This window comes from Diplotaxodon limnothrissa, linkage group LG19 (assembly GCF_057381915.1).
Source record: "Diplotaxodon limnothrissa isolate DT_005_m linkage group LG19, D_limnothrissa_male_GT1.1, whole genome shotgun sequence".
NCBI lineage: Eukaryota > Metazoa > Chordata > Actinopteri > Cichliformes > Cichlidae > Diplotaxodon > Diplotaxodon limnothrissa.
Window position 1 is genome coordinate 22405347 of NC_140614.1, and position 24463 is coordinate 22429809.

A 24463-nucleotide genomic window follows, 5' to 3' on the forward strand; every position below is an offset into this window, starting at 1 on the left:
GTCCTTTTCGCCCGAGAGGAAGCCATCGGTGTCTTATAATTGCCGGGCCGTGCGCGCAAGCTGCCCTCGGCATCACCTCAGCTATAGCACAAGGGGTGCCATCCAAAAGAAGAAGAGAAGGGGGGAGGAAAGGAAGGGGTGTGAGAGTGCTCCGAAAAATAAACAACAGGACACCTCGTTTGGAAGACGTCTGCGGCGGGAAGCAAAAAGGGATCTGTAAACTGAGTAAGTCGTGATTTTCAGTGTGCTGCGGTTGGTGATGTGTTTTCCTGTAGCTGACCTGCTTTTGGTGATTTGTTCAGCGGCTGGTTGTGCAGCGGCGGAACATTTAAGCATCAATCCTGTGCCTCGGACACGAGGGCTGACATAGCGGGACAGAGGGATGAGAGAGGGTGGATGAAATATGCATATCGAACAATATACTGGCTGTTTTGTAATAGTGAAATTCCTCACTCTGTAAGCACTGTGCAGCTGCATTAATATGCTAGGAGGTTACAACTCGTAATCACAGGAGGCGCAGCATCCTTCAAGACAGATGAGAGCAAATTGAAAATAGCATTGCTTTGGCTTAAGTCAGCGGCTGAGAGTTACTGAACATCTGCATTATTATGTCATATCATCCTCTATTGCATGCCTAGAGGGCCGCCTTACACTACTGTACTTCCAATGGGGGCGACAGGTGTAATGGGAAGACGTGTTTACGCGGATGCCTTTCATGATCCGTCATGTAATATCGATCTGATGTGCGAAGCAAGTGTCTCTTCATTTGTTGTTGTTGTTGTTGCTTCGATGGTGAATTTCCAGTGGAGCCAGCCAGCCGCGCATGGCCCTCACTGCACGGGTGGAGAGATGCTGACTGGTTACAGACTGGAGGAGAGGACAGTAACAGGGTATTCTGTGTGTGTTGTGATGTGAGCAGTCCCCTCCAACATGGCGCGCATGAGCTGATAAACCTTGGCCATTACATACTCGTGTCTGGAATTTACACCGTGCAGTGGATGAGGCGCTTGGCTTTGTAGCGGCGAATGAAACTCTTAAATAGACGACGTTAGCTCAAATGAATCCAGGCGCAGGCTGCCAGCAGTGGCACAACCTGGCTTCTCCATCCTCCCAGAATATCACGTAGCCCGGGCTTGTGTGTGTTCTTCTGCTTCTATTCCTGTCTGTGAATAGAACAATGTCAGCTGGACCAGCTCCTTAATTTTTGCCCTGATTTTTTTTCTTCTTTTTTGTAATTACGTTTGATCACAGCATGCATAGGCACAAACGGACAAAGTGTGTGTTTTTGTTTGGTCTTGTGTTCATTGTTGCTCTGCGGGGCTTGTTGACTGTTGTAGAAAACACCTTTGTTGACAAGACCAGCCCTTGCAAGATAGCTGAGAGTTCATAAACATAACGGATCATTATTTCCCTGAAGTAGCACAGCACACTCTTAGGTATGTTCGTCAATAAAAAAGCTTAAGAGACACCTGTTTGATTCTTATAAATGCTGGGGAAAGTGCATCAGGGGGATTGATTTCTGAGGTTACTTCCAGCCAGACATTTTATCCTCTTGCTAGGTCAGCCATCGCCATCAGAGAGATGTTGAAAAGGAGACAAAATTAATTGATTTCAAGTCCCGAGAGCCTGTTTGCTTCACAATGAACATCAGTCTTTATTGTCTAATAGTGTAATTGACTAGTAAATAGAAAATAATGCAAAATGTAATTCTCACCACTGATAAATGTGTAAAAATATAGATATCAATTATGCATTATACCATTTAATATTCTAAGATTTTATTGGTAAGATTTAAGACAATTAATTATCTGGTCAAACATTTAAAAAGAGGTTGGATATTTGGTTTATTAGCAGCACTTCCTGCCTTCTGTTGTTTCATTTCATTTTATAAGCAGTTAAGTCCTAAGGCCCCAGCCAGGCTACATGTGAGTGGAGGGTCTATATCCAGTTGGCTGCTCTGTGTCGTGTCAGCAACTCACAGTGGAGGCGACAGCACTTGTCTTGCCCGCCCAAACATTATCTGACATTATGACTTTGGACAGTCACATTTCTGTCTTTGTCTTTTTGAATTCCTGCATACGTGCAGCTTTGTTTGTGCATTTCTGCCAGTCATTTTGCATGTATGAATGGAACAAACAGATGGATTGTTTATGCGTGTGTTGATGACTGTGCCTTGCACTGGCAGGCTTGGTACTGGGATGGGTCTGCGTTCACCAATTTAGTTAGGGGAAATGAGCCTGGTAACCGGAAGGTCATTCATTCCTATTCATGGCCAGTCAGTAAAAAAAAGTTGAGGTGAAATGTGAATGAGTAACAGTCTTTACTCTCAACTAACTGCAATCAAAGTGCCTTTCGGGAAGCCAAGAGGCTAATAATAGAAATTCTCATTGAGGCAACTCATAGTAAGCAGCATCCAAAATACACTTACAGTTATAAAGTCACAATGACATAACCTGTACAAATTAAAGAAGTTATAATCAGCATTTTCAGATTAACATTGGGACACATGACCATTTTAGTGTTATTCATCGGATTGTTTTGCTTTCCCCCCTCCCAGATTTTATGTTTTGCTTCATTGTCACCACGTATAGCCAGTGGCAAAATGCAGGTTTTCAAACAAAGCAACTATGATGAACAATTGTACACTACCTGCCCAGTGCCAACCCAAACAGACAGAACTCAGTGAGCAGTTGATGAACATTTAGTAGCTATAAGTCTTCCCTTAGGAATACCGATGTGAATCAAATGACTCCAAGCTTATCAATTCCTTTTATTATTTTCTGGCACTTAAACATTGCAATAAAGTGGCGTCACACTCTTGGTTCTCGACTCATATGCAGCTCTTATACTGTTGTCAGACTCTCAGATAATTCTCAGATAATAAAACAGCTGTTTTGATGCAAAAAATAAAACAAAATAAAATAAAAAAAACCTGTCTAGACCTGCACAGAAAACCAATAACAAATCAATAACATAAAGACTCAGACCTATAAGCAGAGTCAACACTGGCATTAGTATAATTAAAATCTTATCAGGATCCACACTAACTGTTTGTATAAATATCAGTTAATGCAGGTTTCATGAAAATCTTTTGTTTTAGAGCGGAGTATATGAGTAAATAGATCTAATTTAACGTAGAACCCTCGACAACTGTTGGGTTGCAATTTCCTAGAAGTTTTGCCAGAATCCGGTGGTACAGCATTATTACAAGTGGACAGGAGGCCTCTCATGGGTTCACATCCTGTCCTGAGCAAATAGCCCCAGAGTGATGGATATTGCCAATTACCCTCTCTGACCTTGCTGTCATTAAGAAACCATTTATGCAGTGGTTACAAAATCAGATCTGTAAGCTAGTCGTGGAAAATGAATGTCATACATTCCAAATGTCTTTAAACTTACTGTCCCATTCTGAAAGATGGTATTGTAGGGCAAAAGAGGAAGTGGAAGTGAAAGCTTGCTCAGCAAGCATGCAAAGTAATACGGAGTAACATCTGGGCCGATGATGATGATGTGAGATATTCTTAGATAATGCTTTGCAATCCACCTCGCCCTTTCTGTCTCTGTTTTTTTTTTCTCTTTTTCTTAATCTCTGCCTTCTCTTTTCCTCCTGGATAGTCACTTTTTCTTTTTTATGACTATCTCTTATTACAAATCCCCCTCCTTGCTGCTTTGTCATGACAGATAAGGCAAAAGAGGATTTGTTTTTTTCTTCCCAGCGGATAGTGTGTCTTCTGATAAACTGTCATTTTTAGCCACTAAGTCGTTTTAATCTCAGAGGGAAGTGTGCTCAGCAGTATGTGTTTGTACATTTGTATGTGTGTGCCTGTGTGTGTGTGTGCCTACTGCCCAAAACATGTGCACTCCCACATGCTCATATGACTGTCATCAGTGTTGTTGCAGAGATAATATCAAAAGCCCTATTGATAAGCAGTAGATCACCCTTCGTTTTGCTCTGTTGATAACCTCATCTACAGGGTGCACACATGGCAATATGGTTTAAGGGGAGGAAGTAGGATGAATATTAGTCCTTGTCCCCTTTGTAAATCAAACTTTATTTTGTGAGAAGAGATTGGACAGGCTGATCTTGGACAAACATACACAGCAAAATCTCCAGTGTTAAATTAACACTAGAGAGTGTCTATATGGGTCCACACCTCTGAGTGTTAAATACAACACTGTTGAGTGTTAAATTAACACTTTTGACAGTGTTATATGTTTAAAAGTAACCTAGTCAGTTTTGAAGATTAACAAAGACTAACACTGAGCAGTGCTGATTTTCTAACACTGGAATATTTCTAACATTTTGAGTTATTTTCCAGTGTTAGAAAATCAGCACTGCTCAGTGTTAGTCTTTGTTAATCTTCAAAACTGACTAGGTTACTTTTAAACATATAACACTGTCAAAAGTGTTAATTTAACACTCAAAAGTGTTGTATTTAACACTCAGAGGTGTGGACCCATATAGACACTCTCCAGTGTTAATTTAACACTGGAGATTTTGCTGTGTACTTAGTATAAACAAGTCCTTGAGAGCCTTGAGTAGATATTGGGACCATGCCATAAGGGAAGACACCTATTAGGCCTAATGGTTCCTGCATTAACATAGAAAGGCTGCTCCCGTAATGCAAGTCCATAGGTTTCCGGACATATAGAATTTGCTTATTGACCAACAGGAACACACCAGGATGCAGGAGACAGGCCACTACTGAAATGGGTTTTCTGTAAGCATAAGACAGTGTTGTCAGCAGATCATGTTACACTGTTTTTGCAAAAAGGCTGAAGAACAAGTCAATAATTGGGATCACTATCCTGTTCTTTACTCATTCAGGTTTTTAATCTTCTGTCCAAAAAGGTTGAGCTTTTGTCCAGAACTCTAAGATTATTCATCCTAGGAACTAGGGCTGTTCATATAACGATATATATCGGATGACGATATAAAAACGTCTATCATTTCATTTTATGCTATCGTTTGTTTCGTTTCTTTGTGAGTATTTATTACACGGCGTGCTGCGGGGAAAAGCCTGTTCTAACGTTTGAGTCTAAGGTTTATTTTTTAGCACCTGACGGCAATTTTTTGCTTCTCATCCGTAAACACTCTGCATCGTTCACGTGATTCAGTTTATTTTGAAAAGTCTCAACAGGATCTTGAGCTTTATTGTGAAAGGTTTATTGTGAAAGGTTTATAAACAAACGCTTGTCTGTCTGTAGTGTGGTTATATTAAATGTAAGAGAAAGAGAGAATTTTAAGAAAGTAATGTAGCCACTAGAGTGACTATCAAAATAATGAAAAAGTATTGCCATAAACAGTTTATTTTGAGACACCACGAAACAAACGATAGCATAAAATGAAACGATAGACGTTTTTATATCGTCATCCGATATATATCGTTATATCGAACAGCCCTAACTGTGTATGTACTATATTTCTACCTTTGACAAGCTAAACCTGCATTCTGACCTCTACAGCTATAATCAAAACACCCGGATCAATCATAAAGTGTCACAGGAGTTGTGGACTCAGCATGCACTCTGTGGATATCTAAACATTAACAAGCAAAGATCAAAACTCATCAGTTTTGCAGCGTAGCATAATGAAGGTCAAGATCGGTCAGATGAGACTAGTTGATGAAGATTCCAGGGAGAAGCAGCACAGGGTAGGGACACTGCCTCTGTTAAAGGTTTTTCATTAGGTATTTGTAGAAGGCAGAACGAGGAAGGAATTGGTGGAAAGAATGTGAGAGTGGAGATTTGTTGCACATTAGGAACTGAGTAGAAGAAATACTGGCCTGTCTGAATGCCTAAAAAATGTGGCCATTGTTGAAAAGTGCCTGCAAACCTAAATTTTTTACACATTAGAGTTGGCTGCATCCGAGTATTTCTGTAATTTTCCAAAGCGAAGACTTCATATTGACTTATTGACCAGCAGTGTGAAGGTTGAGAAAATAAGGCAGGGTTACGCAACACCTTCTCTACTGCCTTATGTCACAAATTTGAGAATAATTGCATACAAAAAAAGATTGTTCCCATTTTTGTGCCATTATGATTGCTGTGGACTGACGTCAGTCTGTGACAACAAATTTTTGGCTACTGATGGAACTTTCTTGCTCAAAGCATCTCTTCCCCCCCCCCCCCCCCCCCTTCTTTTGGCTTCTCGCTTTAGGGAACAACACAGGGGATCATCTGCCTCCATTTCACCCCATCCACAGCATACTGTCACACAAACTCTGTCTCCTTCACTATGAATCTTCTGCACGATCTTCCTCTTTTCCTCCTCTTTAGCTCCATATTCAGCATCTTATTTCCAGTGTATTCACTGTCTTTCTCTGTGTGTGTCTAAACTATCTCAGCCTTGCCTCAATCTGTCCCTCTCAAATACTCATTTCGAACCATTCTGGCCACTCCCACTGAAAAAAGCTTGCCATCTTCAGCTTCCTGTCATATCCTCAACCTACTCTTAAAACTTCTATTTTTGTGACCTAAATTAAGGTAATCTTTCTTAACTAGCTTAATCTCTTTGTAATGCCATAATACCCATTGTAACTCATTCATGTTTAGTGTTGTGTTGCTTATTTTATGTTTCCTTAACAATTTTCCATTATGGTTGTTGACTTTGAGTGGCATGAATGGCCCCAATAAATAAACTTCATTAATATTGCTGCTAGACAATACAAAAAATAACACTTTCCAAACTGGTGAAGGATTTAATACAAATGTAATTGAATTCATTATTTTTTTCTAACTAGAAGACTGCATGAAGAGCACATGGTCTGCCAAGGCTAATTCACTAATGCACCATTTTAAGCAAGTGAAATTTAGCTGAATTTTTGTTTGCTCATGCTTCACTTCTCTGCCAAGTTTAATGAAATTTGTCTTTTTCCTAATGTTGCCAACAGACAACTCGTAAAAGTGCTTAGAGCGGTCAATAAGACTAGAAAAGTGATACATAAAAAGCAGTCCATTTTGACCATTTATGTACAGAAGAAAAGACAAAAGAGTCATAAAGATCACAGGAATACTTTTGATTGGTTGCTCATTTTTTGCTAGAAATCCTGCCACTACATATGTAAAGTCAGGATTCATTCATTCTTGCATGCTGTTGACACTGAAACAAGTAAGACATCAGAACTTTCCCAGTTTCCCCCGTCCCAACACATGTGTCTCAGTCTTTGTGTGACTTGCCATTTGCCCTCTCGACATAGATGTTACACAGTAGTTCACTCTCTTTTGTGCTAACAGAGCTGTTATTTATGGCTGGCCTCAAAGGGAAAGGACTTTTGCCCTCTGACTCCTGAACACTAACGTGTGACCTCAGTGGACTTCCTCTAGTTTTTATAGGCACTGCACTGTTTATATTTGGCACAATTTGTATTCTGCCTGAGATACAAGGATGCAGAGCTGCGTGTGTGTTGGTGGTGGTTGAGAAGTCTTGGTGTGTATATGTGTGTAATGGCCTGGGACAAGTGTGTGGCTGGGGCAGAGAGGCTGGGAGGGTATTGTTGTCCTTGTGCTCTTTTGGCCTGAAGGAAGGAAGCCGTGGAAGTGGGGAGTAGAGAGAAGGAGAAAGAAGGGCCACTCTGACACAGTCAGGGTGATTGGATTCGAGATCAGTTTCCTTTTCCAGAGTGTTTTAGCGTTTCTTAAATGCAGGGTCTGTGTCATTAACTCAAGAGTCATTTTCACCATCATCCTTCTTTCTGAAGAGGAAACATTTTCTGTTATTTTGTCTGTGTCTGGCATGCTTGTTCTTTCGGAAGCAGCCAGAAATGACAGTCTCAGTCACATCTGGGATTTCTCCAGATTTGCAGAATAAATAATATTCTGTTTTCTTATTTTTTTGGCTTGCAGCCGTTTCAGTCACCTTTTCTTTTTTTTTCTGGGTTTCTTTTTGTGATTGTGTTTGTGTGTGTGTGTACCCAGGAGTTTCATTATAGCTGCAAAATATTAGTTTAAAGGTTCTCGCTGTTGTGAATCACAGCCTAAGTTAACAAATGTCTTGTTTATTTGTTGTAACTTGGTCACTTTCGGCACCAGATGATTGGTGTGATTATCAACATCTCACTTTAGGAGGTTTTTATATTTCATATTTAAAACAACAACAACAATCCGATTGCGCACATGGCATAGTAAAGTAGGAGGATGGAGTATAGAGTTAAATGCCCATGTTCATGGTCATATATGTAAATATTTCAGTGTGGAACATGTCACCCAGTGTGTGCGGCTGGCTCATTGATGTTTGGGGAGCAATTTTTGAACAGCAGCGGGTCTCTGTGGACCACAGGAATAAGCGCTGACAGGATTTAACTATATAAATGATACTTTTTGGCTCAATTAATTGCTGGCTTTGAGTGTTTCAGACAGTTTGTTAAGCGCTTTGCTCTCAGACTGCAGGATTACTTGTGGTTCCTAGAGTTTCCAAACTGGGAGGCAGAGCATTGAATTATCAGGCCACCTTCCTATGCAAAAAGCTTTAATTCTAGATCCAGGAGACAGGCACTATCTACTTCTTAAGATCAGGCTTAAAACCTCCCTTTATGACTAAGCTTATAGTAAGGTGATATAGAAATATCACCAGATTTAACTTTAATTAACTCCACTTATTAACTATCATTTGAAAGTGCTCTTATCCGTCTTTCTCTCTTTGTCAAGGGACCTGATTCTGCCTGGTCCTAATGGTGCAGTAGGTGTTCAGTTCAGTATAGGTGCATTAAAGTGCTTACTACCTAATGAAGAGCAGATGCCGCACAAACAAGCTTTAAATAAATTTGTGCATCTGAGTATGTGTGAGCGTAGGAGGCATGTTCAGAATCAGCATGTTGGATTGCCCAACAGGTGTTTGTTTAAGATAATTTGAGGTAATTTGGACTGACACAATCTGCCACCGCTGCGGACAGAGAGCAGACCTATTGCTGTCTGGAGTCAAAGAGTAGCTATTCTCTGTCATCACATATTGGAAATTATCTACAGCAAACCTTCTACAAAGGCAACATGTAATGATTTAAAAAGTGTTGTTTTTGTTACAGAAGGTAGAATTAGTTTGATCAGGAAGAGATGAAATGTTTTTTTTAAATTAGAAGAACCTGATGTTGATTTTATGTATCTTAATAATTAAGTGGAATGAAAATACTTTCTTTACCTTAAAAGGAGATTTTTTTTTATCCTAGTAAGACTTTATGCCAATATAACACCCCCAACAAAGATATACCACTGGGCTATAATTCATTTACATTTATGGGCATTAAATTGATTACTTTTAGTGCATTATAGTGCAGTTAGAGTATGTAAAGTGACTGCTGGTTCCAGAGGACCATGAGCACAATGCTATTAGAAGAGAGGATGCTGTTGCTGTACACTGGCAGTTAATGTGTTCCTGGAAATGCTACAGAAGCGGTGCACTCAATAGGGAATTGGGCTGGTCATTAATGTGTTTCTCAGACTTCTTCTGATATGTACCTACCTTTACATTTTGTCAAAAATGTGGTTTTAGCTTGCTGGTTGTCTCTAAATCCGCCTGTTACGATCCATCCATCGCTTAGTCTTGTCTGAGTGATGTTTTTGATCTCTTGCATTTATCTGTGTCAGGCAAACCAGTCTCTTAGTGACTGTCTCCCTCCCTTGATGTCTTTCTCTGTCATAAATGTAATTACTCTTTTTACTGTGGCAAAGATGGCTGCCTGCTTTCCTTTCTCCCTGTGCGTCAATAATTTATGAGAGAGGCTGTAGGACATAGGCCCCCAGTGTTCCAACAAGGTAGACACAGTTTTCCAATATGTCCTTAAAATTTCATTGCAGTATTATTCCAGAGGTTATAAAATCAGGACTAGCACTTACATTTGGTTTTGGACTGTTGCCGTTAAGTCTTGCATGCACAAGATTGTAAGTATTATTCACTGTTGCTGAATGTAGATGTTTAGATGCATCTGACAGTGACTGGATTGTTATCAGTACTTTTTCATATCACCTGATATCATGTCCATCTGACTAAATCTGGATTTTAGACTATTGTTGTATTTACCTTTTCACATTCACAACTTGGTAGTCAGTTGAGCAAAAAGAATTATTATTAATACTGGCAGGATAGAAGCAAAGTCCACGCATAATTCTTGTCTTTGTAACTAAAACATGGGCAGAATATCTGTATCACAATTGAGGCCATCCTGTGTTTAGATAAATGCATAATACAACCTTTGTACAACTTTTAAATTAAAATTCATTACACTTATCTATGCAAAGCTAACCTTATTTACAGTGTGCTTTAGCTGAACTGTGTCCAGCTAGGACAGCGTGATGGAAACTGATGTAACTATATTACGTGCTGATGTTTAATATACTGACTGCAAATTAAATGTTTTAAAGCAGCTGTAGCTCTCCGGGCAATCACAGCCATAGAAAATCACATGGTTCTCTTATTAAGATGGTGCGCTTATGTAGTGCTCATGTGATAAATTTGTTTTCAGTTTCGGTTTTGGACAGTGCAACACTGAAATGGATCAAATGTCAACAAGACGAATGGATGGCAAACAATGTGAAAAAAATGGTCTAATCGCTCAATAGTAACCTAATTAGTAAACAAGTGGATAATTACAACGAAGCCAATTACAAGGAAGAGCATCAAAAATAAAAAAGGAAACAGGGAAATACAGAAGAACTTAGAGAAGTCTATTAGCAATGCTAATGCTCAGTTAGCTGTTTAGAAATGCTAACTGCCAGCTAATTTCCAAGAGTTAAGTGCATAAAAATTAAGAGATGTATCACTTCCAGTCTTCAGTTTCCAGCTACTAATTTCACATTTTTTGTAAAAACTATAAATGACAGCGTATTCAAACAAAAGTAAACTTTTCTTCAGTGCTAAATATTATTTTCATAACAACAAAAAAAGATTCAACTTTATAGTGTCCCCAAAATTTGAGTAAGTTGCACTGAAACAACTGAAGTAACTGAAAATAAAGTGCTCCGATACCGGAAAGAGGTGCAAATAACGTCCAAATCGGGTATTATAACAACAGACCCTTTAAAAATAAATGAAAATTTCAGAGAGTTTTATCAATCTTTATACCAATCTGAATATACGGGAAACAGAGAAACACAAGTTGCATTTCTTGATCAGTTAAAATTTCAAACCCTCTCAGAAGAGGATAAAACAGCCCTTGATAGTCATTTAACAATAAAAGACCTGTCAGAAGCCATAGACGACCTGAATAGCGGTAAAACGCCTGGTCCTGATGGACTTCCAATGGAATTCTATAAAACATTTAAAAATAAATTAATACTGCCACTTCTTAACATGTATGAGGAGTCATATAAGTCCGGAATACTCCCAGACTCACTGAGATTAGCTACAATAACCCTTTTATTGAAGCCAAATAAGCCTCCGACTGAATGCTCCTCTTATAGGGGAATTAGTCTTATGGGATGTGATACGAAGATTTTGTGTAAAGCACTCTCTAGAAGACTAGATAAATGTGTGCCTAATTTGATAACAGACGATCAACAAGGTTTTGTTAAAACGAGACAAGGCTATCATAATATAAGACGTGTCCTCAATGTACTTTATGAGAAAAACAATAAGGAGGACACTGCGCTGCTATCACTAGATGCGTGCAAAGCCTTCGATAGAATAGAATGGAATTATCTCTTACAAGTGCTCCCCAGATATGGACTAGGTGAAACATTCCTGAAATGGATCCGATTATTGTATACACATCCAACAGCACAAGTTTTAACTAATAATAACGTATCAAAACCCTTTAATTTACAGCGATCAACCAGGCAGGGCTGCCCTCTGTCACCAATTCTCTTTGTGTTAGCAATAGAACCTCTGGCCATAGCTGTGAGAGCAAATGCAGGAATATCAGGGACAAGAATTGGAGGAAGAGACCATCTAATTTCTTTATTTGCAGATGATATTATATTTTTTTTGACTAATCTGAAAGATAGTATCCCTAATTTAGTAACATTAATAAAAACATTTGGAGAATTTTCAGGATACAAAATTAACAATTCTAAATCAGAATTAATGTTTCTTAATGAGGAAGAAAGAAGAAGCCCTGTGGTGGCCACCCCATTTAAGACAACTACAACAGGCTTTAAATATTTAGGCATTAGGATCACTCCAAGCCTCAAGGACATAACCTCAATAAATTATGATCCCCTTGTAGGAGAGGTCACGGAAATGCTAAACCGTTGGACAAACCTGCCTGTATCTATGATAGGCCGGATAAATATCCTAAAAATGACAATTTTACCCAAATTTTTATATTACTTCCAAACACTTCCGTTGCCCCTACCAACTTCATTTTTTGACAGTTTAAACAAACTATTTAACCAATTTATTTGGAATAATAAGAAGGCAAGGCTCCGCTTACAACTACTTTACTTGCCCTATGAAAGAGGAGGTCTCCAAGTCCCCAACCTCAGATGGTATTATATGGCTGCCCAACTAACATCAGCCACCCATTATTTCTGCCCAACAACACCTCCAGCCTGGGTTGACATCGAGCAAAAATCTGTTCCAGATCTTCCCTTACACACTTTTCTATATTCTTCAGACACTAAGATATTAAAAAAAACTACAAGGAACCCTTTCTTGAAAAATACAATTATAATTTGGCATGCAGCTCATAAATATGTGGGCGATCCTCCATCGCTTTCGCGATTTACCCCTATTTGGGGAAATGAAAAGTTCACGCCTGGTAAAAGTGATGGGGGATTTAAAATATGGAAAAATAAAGGCATTCAAAAAATTAAAGACCTATATGCAGATGGCATACTGCTCACATTTGATCAGTTGTGTAAAAAATATTTAATACCCCCAAAGCATTTTTTTAAATATTTACAATTGAAAAACTATTTGTCATCAAAACTGCAAAGGATTGCTGAACTTCCACCATTGACAAAAATAGAGGAGGTATGTGTTAAGAATACAAAAGGGAAAGGTTTTCTCTCTATATATTATAATTTACTGATGCTTTCCTCCAAAGACTCAGCAGCAGATAAACTGGATGCTTGGAGAAGGGAGATCCAAGAGGACATAGATGAAAATGACTGGAACCAGGCTTGCTTAAAAGCACAAAAACAAACAATAAACACACGCTTTAAACTACTGCAATATAAATGGCTCATGAGAACCTATATAACACCTGTCAAGCTTCATCATATGTCCAATGATATTCCGGACATCTGTACTAAATGTCTAGTTGAAAAAGGAACTCTTCTTCATTGTCTATGGGAGTGTCCTAAAATCCAGGACTTTTGGAAAGATGTTATCAAATATCTGTCTGAAGTGTTTAAGGTAAAAATCCCTTTAATAGGAAAACTCTGTGTACTTGGAATATATCCAAGGGAATTTAAGCAATCGGGGAAAAAAACTAAATTACTGGACTACGGACTACTTCAAGCCAGAAGAGCCATTGCGCTATGTTGGAAGAGTATGGATGCTCCCTCCATGGGACTCTGGAAGAAGGAAATTGCAATCTCTCTAGGCCTGGAAAGACTGACATATATTGCCAAGGGCAAACAATGGGACTTTGTGAATATGTGGAAGCCATATATGACTATTTTAGGGAGTGGAGGTGAAGGACATTTATGAACAAAAAGGAAAAGAAGAAGGACAGGAGGGGAGAATCTTGTCTATCCTAACCCATTGTATTTTTGTATTGCTGTGAGAACTATGCTCATTTCTACATTTGAATGTGATGTAGGCAGGTTTGATGTATGGATGGATGTGTGAATGTGAGGGTGTTCAACATTTGTTTGTATTGTACTATAAAAAATTTCAATAAAAATATATGGAAAAAAAAAAAAGAGGTGCAAATAACTGTTAAACTGTTAAACAAAAGAACGTTTAACAGATTTACATAACAAAGGTCATTTACTTAAATAATTTTCCAGTATGTTTATAATTTCACCAGATAAAAGGTCAGCCCCTTTCTGTTTTCTTGTCTCTATAATTTTTCCTTGTAACTGCTCTGATCCTTTGGCTTTGAGCTCTGGGAAGCTTTAGCAGCGTTGTTACTTTCTTTAAATTGTCCATGTTCATCTGGGTGAAGATTACGTGTCTCATTAGGTCTGTTCTAACACTTTGTGTCTTAACTTATAGTGAAGAGCTTTCATTCCAACAACCTGTTAGAATGCGAATGCAACCATTTGCCTGCACCACAGTGTGCATGTTGCATAATCTGACATAGATTAGGCTGACCAGCCGGTCACCAATCAGAGCCAAGAATGCTGAAAATTGACTGATTTCAGTCCCTAGCTGGTCGATCAGCACATTGCTAATAAAAGTCTGTAACTTACACATACATAGTAAGATTATGTCCAAAAACTGTTATGCATAATTACTTAATAAAAACAAAAACTACATTTCTGTGTGACTAAAAAGCAGTTGAAATTGCAAAAATTTCTTGGTGATTTGGCACATTTCAGGTGTTCTAAATGTGAAGCTGTGAATGGTCTCTCTATCCTGCATTTTTAACAAATGTATCAAACAGTGGTAATGTGTTCATTGTATAATTGCTGTCAAGTTCAGCTGCGGGTGGGACCTGCTCCTTGACCTTTTCCACATTAAGATGTTTGGTCCTTTAAAAACGACAGAGGTCAGCTCCTCCTCCCTGGTCAAATTCCACCGATGAAATGATTCAGATGAGTTTCCAGATGTGCACTAATCTAAGGGCCCATCTTCGACTATAACCTGAGGGATGGGAAGGGACAAAGGCTTAGGACAAAAATGCGCTATATAACGATGCCAAAACAAAAACTATAAACATAATTAATATGTTTTTTAATTTTGTTCTAAACAAACAATTATAAGCAAAATTAAGATTTGCTTTATTTTTGAGAGTGCAATCTTACCACATTAAGCCATATAAAAGCTGATTTGACTCAGTACATCCACATGTCAGGATCACTGGGTAAAGGCAAAAGTTGGGAAAATGTGTCTAGACGGTACAATATGTCTGTGTTTGTGTGTACTTCAGGAGGTGATCAGATGATTGTGGTACTTACTTTCTCCCCCCCAAGGGTCTCCATGTGATGGTGATGTGGCTCGATGGAAAAACAGAAGAGGGAATGGAAGAGAAGTGAGCTGTTTGATTATATGTGTGTAAATGCACAGGAAAGACAGTAATTGGACATGTTACAGACTGACCTTCATGCATGCCTAAGTCTTAGAGGGTCAATGGTTGCACACTGAGCATGAAAAAAGATGCTTCTTTATCTTTTTTAGGTCAGCGCTGCTACCCTGCATGCCTTTGTGTGGGAAATAAAAATGCAGCCGCAAAAAAAGGGTGGGATAGGAGGGATGTGAACTGGTGATATGCTGCATTTTTCCACTCACAATCCAACCTTTGTATGTACTAAGCTGAGAAATGATACAATCTGTTACGAGCAGGGATGCTGTTCCTCGTTCCTCATCAACAACAACGCAATCAAACAATTTTAGAAATGTTACTGGCCTTGCTGTAGGTTAGGTTGACAGCTGTTTTTGTTATAGCTGTTTTTAAAAAGATTGGATTAGATGATGAGCCCATATATGTTGTGGTAAAGCTTCATTCTGGTCTAGAGAGAGCACACCATTCTTCTGTTCTCCATCAAACACTTAAGCAACCAGAAACTCTAGTCAGATTCAGAGAAGTTAATTTCTTCTCTGGGAGTAGAGAAAATGGATAATTTGACACCAAGTCATTCAGAACCTGTATTTAATAAGTACGTTAATTCTTACTTTGATCACTGTAATGTTTCTAAAGATTCCTGCTATTATAGCAAATTATATCTGTGCAGGGGTGTAATTTTATGTGGCGAAAGAGACATACTTCCCCTTAAGGTTTTATGTGAATCACCTTTTTAAATGTCACCTTTTAAATGTTTTTACATAAAAGTAATAATTTAAATTAGAGATGAAAAACCAAAAAGTCATTAGTTTGCCCTATGGATGTAATTCTTAATTAGGACTGCAACTTATCATATATTTTTTTAACATTGATTAACCTGCCTGCTGATTTCCTGAATAGTGGATTTTTACAAAAATATTTTAATCTGTCATTTTGTCTAAAACCTAAATGAGACATATTGTGTTTGTCCTCATTTTCCATCATTTATAGAGTCAAATGAAGGTTTACAAAGGACTCTATGCAGTCCTGTGACAAACTGAGTTCATCCCAGGATTTGAGAGCTTGTAGAAACACCTCTAGAGCAGGTAGATCTTGTATATGACTTCATCAGTCTTTTGAATTGTTGTGAAGACATTTTGGTCTATTCTTCTTTTCAAAGCTCTTATTCATTTATGCACAGCTCTCTTAAAGTCCTGCATTTCAGTTGGGTTGAGGTCTGGACTGGGCCACTGCAGTTTTGCTGGTGTACATGCGATCATTGTCCTGTTGTACGACCCAGTTTTGGCCAGCCATTAGCTTTTAGATACATTACCTTCAGAATTTCTGTATACGTCCACTCCTGGGGAGATTGAGACTTTGCTTGAATACAAACAAATAAAACCAGCAAATTGCCAGAACTGTATCATCCGTTTACAGTCACATAAATCAAATCTCGCATTTATTAAAACAGTAGTTTTCTCACCTAGATGTTATATTTAATGTAAGAATTAACGGACTAGTTGTAATTTTTAAATGGAAGATTATATCCCAATACATTAGACATAGTTATAAGAGATATAATTCCCTCTCAGCACAATAATACTTACCAAAATAAAACATATGTGGAGACATTAGCTATTATTGTCACATAACACATGTTGTCCTTAGAGAGCTGAAAGTAGTCAGGGTTAAATATAGTATATGAATGTATCAACGTCATAATACCCCCATATGGCACTCACAGTTGTTAGTGAAGGTGTCTATAGCTTGCATACTAAAATCCTTGTACTGAATTCTTGTACCCAGTCGATTCTGTCTTATATAGTCTTTATAAATTAAAATTTTCCAGTCTGGGATCATGAATTTATCTCTATGTTTAATTTGCTCTAGAGGTCACGATAAGTGCTGCCTTTTGGATCTGATAATCTCAACTATTTACTACAGAAAAAGGTGGAACTCAGTGCAGGATTTATCACTTTTTCATAGCAATAGCTTTATCCTATCTCCGTTAAGCAACAGTGTGCAGTCTTTTCCTCTGGCTTTAAGTTTTCATCTGTCCATCCTCCATCCTGAAGCTCTTGTCTGGAACCTATTAAAGCAGGAATCTCCAGCAGAGCCCTCGCTGCACATTAGCATGCCTGCACCAACTTTTCCTGACTGGAAAGAGACTCTGATTTAGTGCCAAACAGAAAGATATTTAACCTCAGTCACTGAGAAATCACTGGAAGGTAAATGACCGGTGAGCAAAAACTAGGGGTCACAGAATATTGCTTGACGCTGTGTCTAATGTCTGATGTCGCTGGTCATTATGAGACGTAACTCTTACTCCCTCCCCCTCCTCCCTTCTCTCTCTCTCTCTCTCTCATGCTGCCCCTTAACTTGTCTGTCCTTCATCAGGATGGCTGAGGTGTCACATGAGGAGAGACTCCAGGCCATCGCTGTAAGTTATCTACACACATAGACACATTCTGCTTTCTATTTTCTATTTCATACGCACACTTAGACACACACACAGAGTGCACATCATGCACACTGATGGCTGAAGAAACAACAAATCATTGCTGCTCGTCATGGTCTGACTGCCAGTCTTAATGACTCAACCTTTTAGATCCCATCTCCTTCATCCATTAGAGGACATCAAAAGCTAATATAGTAGCTACAGCTCACTGCGCTTTTCTGTCTGTTCCTCTGTCTCTGTTCATCTTTTATACTTCACAAATGTTTTATTGTCACTTGTTGCCTTTTCTGTTTTAACATCCAGGTGTCTGTTTAGCTAAACTTTGTATATTGCAATCTCTTTTTTATTTTACCTGTGGCAGATATAGGGAAACACATTTATATTACTACATAATATCAGTTTAATGCCAGTACTACATTCCTATGCCTATGGTCAACAAGCTGTATGTATATAAAAAATATATTGGTTGACTACTAAAGATGCCGTATATGCAGCTCTATTTATTTGAAGTTACCAAAATTCCTTGGTTGCCACACTAGTACTGCATAAATAAATATATAGTTCATATTGTTCTTTAAAATTATGATATTATTTCTATTTCTAATCTTTGTAATATGCATTTGTGCATTTCCTACCAATCTTAATGCATGTATATCATAACAGGAGAAAAGGAAGAAGCAGACAGAGATTGAAAACAAGAGGAGACAGCTGGATGATGACCGACGGCAACTCCAGCATCTCAAGGTACACACACATTCACAGGCATACGCATTTTCCACGTATCCCATAAGAATACTTGGTGGTTGACAAGAATACACACAAGTATTGGTGTCCACAACACATTGATCTCATAGTATGCACAGGGCACTCTCAGTTACCTCCTGCTCACTACTTCATCAGCACGTTTCCCCTGCTTCTCTTGCCGCTGGCCACATGTTTCCAGTTTAACTGTTTTTCCACCTTGTGTAGGCACATATTGAGTTTGTTGGATTTCTTCCAGGAAAGAAATCCATCCACCTTTTTTTATGTGTATTTGTATATCAAGTATTCTTATTTCATTTGTTGAAGTAAGCAAATGAAATTCAGTTGGTACACAGAGAAGCTTGAGAGCTAGTTGAACCTGAGCAATAGATTTTTTTTGTTTTGCAGTCACAGTAGTCATAGTACTAATTATCTTTGTTGCACATGTTTAAATGTTATTATTTAATACTATCACCTCCCATCTACACTTGTGAATTCCTCCATCTGCTACCAAAAGAGTGCTTGCAGTGCATAAACTGGGATATTTGACCCCAGCATCACATTGCTCATCCTTCGTGAACATGCCAGTTTGGCTTTGTTTGAAATGCACTCGAGCTCTCCACTGATAAAACTAATGTACAGTATGTGTCATCTGTACTCCTACATGCCTCTCCCTTCACAGAACTTCTAACAAGCTAACAGAAACACTGCCGGTCAGCCCTCTGCGTGTTTCTGGGATTCATGCTCTTACGTGTGTGAGCAACGTTAGACACCCACACAACATTAAAATCAGCAGTTCCCTTCAAATATATCTGTCCAACATAGTGAGATACTCCCCAACTGCTGCTGTCACGGAATGTTCAGAATGGATAACAGATAATACCAAAAGCTCCTCCACATGCTGTTTATACACACACACACTCATGCATGTAGACACACACTCATTATATCAGAGCCAAGGTTTTTGTCAGCGTATGTGTCAGCGTTATCAAAGCTATTTCAGCCACCGACAATTCAGCAGGTCACAGATAAGAGCAAAGGTTGAGGTGTGTATTTGCCATGTGCACACGAGTATGTGTGTGTGTGTTTCTAAAAGTGACCTGTACTGTTGTCCCTGTGTGCTCCCACTTTTTCTATTTTCCAGGCAAATCATTGTAAGTGTGTATCTGTACATGTCGCGTCCAGTTGTGTGTAGGTTGCTTTATAAAGGAACACAGAAGCTTCAGACAATGCAGTGGGCTTTAGCAGAGGAAACAGATTTTTGTCCCACTCCCACCAACAGGAAACAGCTCTTACACCCACCGCACCCCACTTTCGTCTCACACACACACAGAGGGGAAGTGTAATCATGCTGTCCAGGGTTGTTAGAAGGCTCTTTGTGTGGACCACAGCAAGTATTCTTGACTCAGAGGCAGACCGATGTGGAAATCCTAATGAACGTCTTTGCTTACGCAGTACATTTTTTTAGGCATGTACCCCACCATTAAATCACACCAGTACATGATTAAACACACACACATATATGTACACAGACTTGTTAACACAGAAAATGTGGTGAGATATGATTACGCTAACAGGAGTCAGCAGTCAGTAAATGTCAACATGGTGTATACAAGTTGTGATTTGTCAGAATAAAACAATTAGCACTCACAGCTAACAGACTTTTACAAAGTTGGGAAAGGAGCAGTTTGTCATTTTCTTATTCATAAAAACATAAATAACACAGCTGCGGCAAGCGAGCATTTAATTTTAAAACCACATCTAAACCTCATTCATTTAATTACCAAGGACATTTGCTTAACCTGTACAAGAGACAAAGGCTAAAAGTACAACATTTAAGCTTTGGGCCGCTAAGTCACTTTCGCCATCCTCTTATTATACCACAGACATTAGCTCAAAATGAAATGAAAGGAAAAAAATGTAAATTTGACGAAATGTTTGACGAAAAACATTTATGCTACACGGACCAGAGAAACTTTATTTTGACAAAACGGACTTTTGAATAGATGCACAATGTGATTTGAAATAAGCTTCTTCTCTTTCCAGCTGTTCATAACATATCCATGTGTGGATGGATGCTTGCCTGCGTGTGCGTATGTCTGTATCCCAGTTCCGCCCTTTGTCTGCTACGTTAGCAGCTTTTACTCCAAAGAACAATGGAGAGACGTTGTTTCAGCATTCCTAGCTTTTCAACTGTTCACATTGACTGGTGTGTGTGTGTGTGTGTGTGTGTGTGTGTGTGTGTGTGTGTGTGTGTGTGTGTGTGTGTGTGTGTGTGTGTGTGAGTGCTTCCATATGCAAGAGTGAGCACATTAAAGTGATGTCAGGCACTGGCGTAGTAGGGTGTGGCTCACGAGAGCAAGCAAGATTCAGAGAGTAGTAAGAGGGCAAAGCAGGTTTAGATTCAGTGCCCAAGAGACCATGCAGGACTGTGGAATGAAGAGTGTTGAATTACACAGTGTTAAGTGTGTGCTCTAAAGCTCTGCAGCTGGATGTCTGAAGTTGAATTACTCAGTGGAGAGGGTAAGATTTTAAACAGAACAGCAGATAAAAAAATTTAAACACGGATATAAATTGAGGGAGATACACCCTGACATTTACAATCCTTTTTAGGTTCCTAAAATTTAGGATGGGCAAAGAGGCATATGCTACACGAGGGAGGAAGGGGGGGGGGGTTTGTAGAAATTCTAGTTGCATCACTGGAGAGGAATTCGCATCAAGCACATGTCCAGATTTTCAGCCTAACTTGTGAAAACAAGAGCTTTTTTTTCTAACACTTTTCCATATGGTCAGGCAGGGTTGTCTTTTGCTGCATGGTCCAACAGCTGCGAGTAAGACACACTGTTATATTTACCTCAGAGCACGCCAAGTATTTGCTTTGATATTAACTCATCCAGAGGATGGATGGGGATTGAAGATAAGAATACTGGCCTGGTTGGAAAATAATAAGGAATAATAGTAGTCACTGTTAGTTTTCTAAGCTTGTTCATAAAGATATTACTTGGAATGAATTAAGCCCTAAGAAATATTTGATCTAGTTTAAGATTAGAGCCACTTCCTTTTTTTTTTTATCTCCCAGCGACCTCTCATTCCTGTCTTTAATTTAGTATAATGATATTAAATACATGTTTGGATTTCCCAGTTTGATACCAGAAGTCCTGATCCACTGGCCGGGTGCCATTTAGTCCACTTGGCAAACTATTTGGCAGCAGTTAAAGTGTTTGACAGAATCCCTGAGTTTCAGCAGTCAGCAGAGAAGTACGAGACTGCCTGGCAAGAAGATGTTGTTGCTTTAGATTAACTAAAGAGTTCATCATTAGTGTCAGAGATGGTGTCACTAATCTCTTGTGTAAGAAAGTACATCGATGTCCAAAGAGAGGCTGACTCTGTGCAGCATGTGGAGAAATTGAGGTGCTTCTAACGTTTTAACTACTCAACTTGTGCATAATGTATGCATAAAGATCTTCCATAAGATCCTTTCAATGTAGCAAGCATGCACACAAATGCATCAACACCCATGGACACATCAAGTACATACACAGTAAAACTATATTCCTTGTCTTACCATTGCTAGATCCATTTTATAGAACATAAGTTAAATGGTCTGGATTACCTACACTCTATCTGTGTTCTCAACATCTATATTATCCTTGCAGTCAAAGGCACTGAGAGAGCGCTGGTTGTTAGATGGAGCTCCAGCAGAGGAGGAGACTCAGAAGCGTCTGCAGGAGGACGAGGTGAAGACCAAACTTTTGGAACAAGTCATCCTCAGGTGAGCATTTTAAATCCACCATATGTTTAATTTTTGAAGCAGTTTATCCATTGCTATTCTTTTATTTTGAAATTAACCGGTAAATTGCTACAATATTTAAAAAACCAGGAGTAGCAGTAGCAGTGTGATTTAATGGTGTTTTGATTTGCACTCAGAGTTTGCTCAAATATAATACAATTTGTGGTCATGAATGATCCACAGATTTTTTTTTTGTGTGTGTGTGTGTGTGTGTTTCCGAGCCAGGCTTGAGCAAGAGATTGAAGAACTTGAGACAGGCGTGCCAGCCAATAAGGGTGTGGCCAAAGAAAATGGAGGTAAGTTTGGTGCCCATGGCAACATATTGTATCATCACATGGGAAACCATGGCAATGCAGCCTGAGCGCAAGTGTCACAAAGACAAAGTGTGCTCATAATAACCTCTTGATTTACTCTGTGAAATCGGTTCTCCATGCCGGAGGTCATTTAAACAATATTTCCTTTCTTTCTTTGTCCTACTGTCTGACCCTGACCACGCTCTTTTCTCATGCACTTCCCTAATCTCTCAACGATGCTTTGGTGCTCTCTATAGGTGAAAATGGAGTAGTGCAGACCTCTGGTCAGACACCCAAGAGAGAGGTGACAGGGATTGAGGCCAAGCTGCTCGGCCCTAGTCCTGACCAGGCTAGTGCAGACAACCCAGTTACTCTAGTGTTCATGGGCTACAAGACCGTGGAGGAGGAACAGGAGACTCGCACGGCCTTAGGAATGGACGGGGTGGATGGCAATGTCAAAGCCGAGTTTGTTGTGATCGAGGATGGGGAGGAGAAAGCGGGCGGAGACGCAGCCACAGAAGAGCAGCCTCCACCTAACGGAAGCATGGCAGAAAAAGAGAAGCCTAATGAAGGTGGGGAGGAGGGCGAGAAGGAAAAGGAGAAGAAACAGACCTGCAAATGCTGCACGGTCATGTGAGGCGTATGTGCGTGCGTATGTGCGCGTGGGTGTGTACACACTTTCACCTTTGCAGGCATGTGTGCCATTGCATGTGTCTGTATTTGCAAATGTGTGTAACTTTTTGTTTTTGTGTGAAAGTGTGTGTATCGGGACTGGGGAAAAAAAACAAAAAGTTGCACAGCCAATATACCAACAATGAGAGCCAATCCAAGCTCCAGCTACAACAAGAACCACAAAGACTCATAAGTACACTTTACTCTATATTCTTTCTCTGATATGTATTTGACTTTTGATTTCTATTGATATTTTTCTATTTTTCTGTCTTGACATTTATATTGTATTCAGTATGTATAACTTTATTATGGGACTGTGTACTGTAAGTTCATTGTTACTATTGTTGGGAAAAAAAGAAAATGTATTAGCTCTCTGGACTGTACTGCTACTCAGTTGGGAAAATCTGGAAACTTTAAATCATTTAAGAAAAAAAGCAAACTATGAAGGACACAGATACTTAGATATATATATTTCTCTGTTTAGGCCTAACAGCTATTTATCGGTCAATTTCATATTGCAATATTGTCTAAGATATTATTTTAAATAGTATTTTAATATATTGATATGAAATTATGTTTTATACAATGTATTTATTGTTTTTGGTTCTCTGTATCATCTTCAACCATTAACTGCATGTAAGCTTGTAAGCACTACCACAGTCGTGTCACACTCATACAAGTGTCTGTGTTTTCTTAGACTCATACGTGCTCATATCTTTAGTCACGCAAGTCTTTCTATCAGTAACAGTAAGTATAATTGGCATTGTTAGAGATATGCGTTATGTCGAAAAATACAGCAAGGAGACAAAGATAAATATGATCACTAACTAGGTTGCAAATCACAATAGTTTGTACATTAAGATCACGGCTGTTGTGTTTTTTGAATGCAGCTCTGTTTCTCAAAACGTTGCAGCGCTGTGCAAAATGTAAATAAAACCAATGCAATGATTTGCAAGTCATAAAAACTGTACAGTTACTGAATAATAAACCATAAAAAAGGTTAAAAAAAATATGATTGTATTTTTGAAAATGTATTCTCATTTTCAATTTGACTGTAATATACGGTTAAACAGTACATGAGTGGGTATAAAAAGTGCCCATTTCCTTTAGAAGTAAAAGATGGGAAGATGCAGAGGGGTTCACCACTCTGTAAAAGTCTGCATAGTCAAATAGTTCAACAATACAAGGAAAAGTTGAAAGAATGTATTAATCTGTTCACAATTTAAAAGCCATAATTGGTAACATGGAGTGCTTTTTGCACATGGCTTGTTTAATCTGTGAAGGCACCATTAATGCTGAATGATATCTACAGATATTGGAGTACCATATGCTCCCATCTAGACGAGACCTTTTTTAAGGAAGTCCTTGTTTATTTCTGCAAAACACTGCCAATACACATTGTGCACATATAACAATAACATGGGCT

General features: G+C 38.9%; 1 protein-coding gene across 1 annotated transcript; it reads left to right on the forward strand.

Annotated features, from left to right (window-relative positions):
* The first annotated feature begins 201 nt into the window (after positions 1-201).
* palm1b (paralemmin 1b) lies at positions 202-23304 on the forward strand. The gene is made up of 6 exons (XM_085343206.1): positions 202-225; positions 17481-17523; positions 18205-18285; positions 21939-22054; positions 22298-22368; positions 22623-23304. Exons 2-6 carry the CDS (start codon positions 17482-17484, stop codon positions 23000-23002), a joined length of 690 nt encoding a protein of 229 aa, XP_085199332.1. The 5' UTR covers positions 202-225; position 17481; the 3' UTR covers positions 23003-23304.
* Positions 23305-24463: the final 1159 nt, after the last annotated feature.

Bases quoted from the DNA above. Each gene is read 5' to 3' on its own strand.
- palm1b (XM_085343206.1), top strand. From the start codon at position 17,482: ATGGCTGAGGTGTCACATGAGGAGAGACTCCAGGCCATCGCT. The intron at 17,524-18,204 runs GTAAGTTATCTA...ATATCATAACAG, and splicing joins AGAGACTCCAGGCCATCGCT to GAGAAAAGGAAGAAGCAGAC. The intron at 22,055-22,297 runs GTGAGCATTTTA...TTTCCGAGCCAG, and splicing joins TTGGAACAAGTCATCCTCAG to GCTTGAGCAAGAGATTGAAG.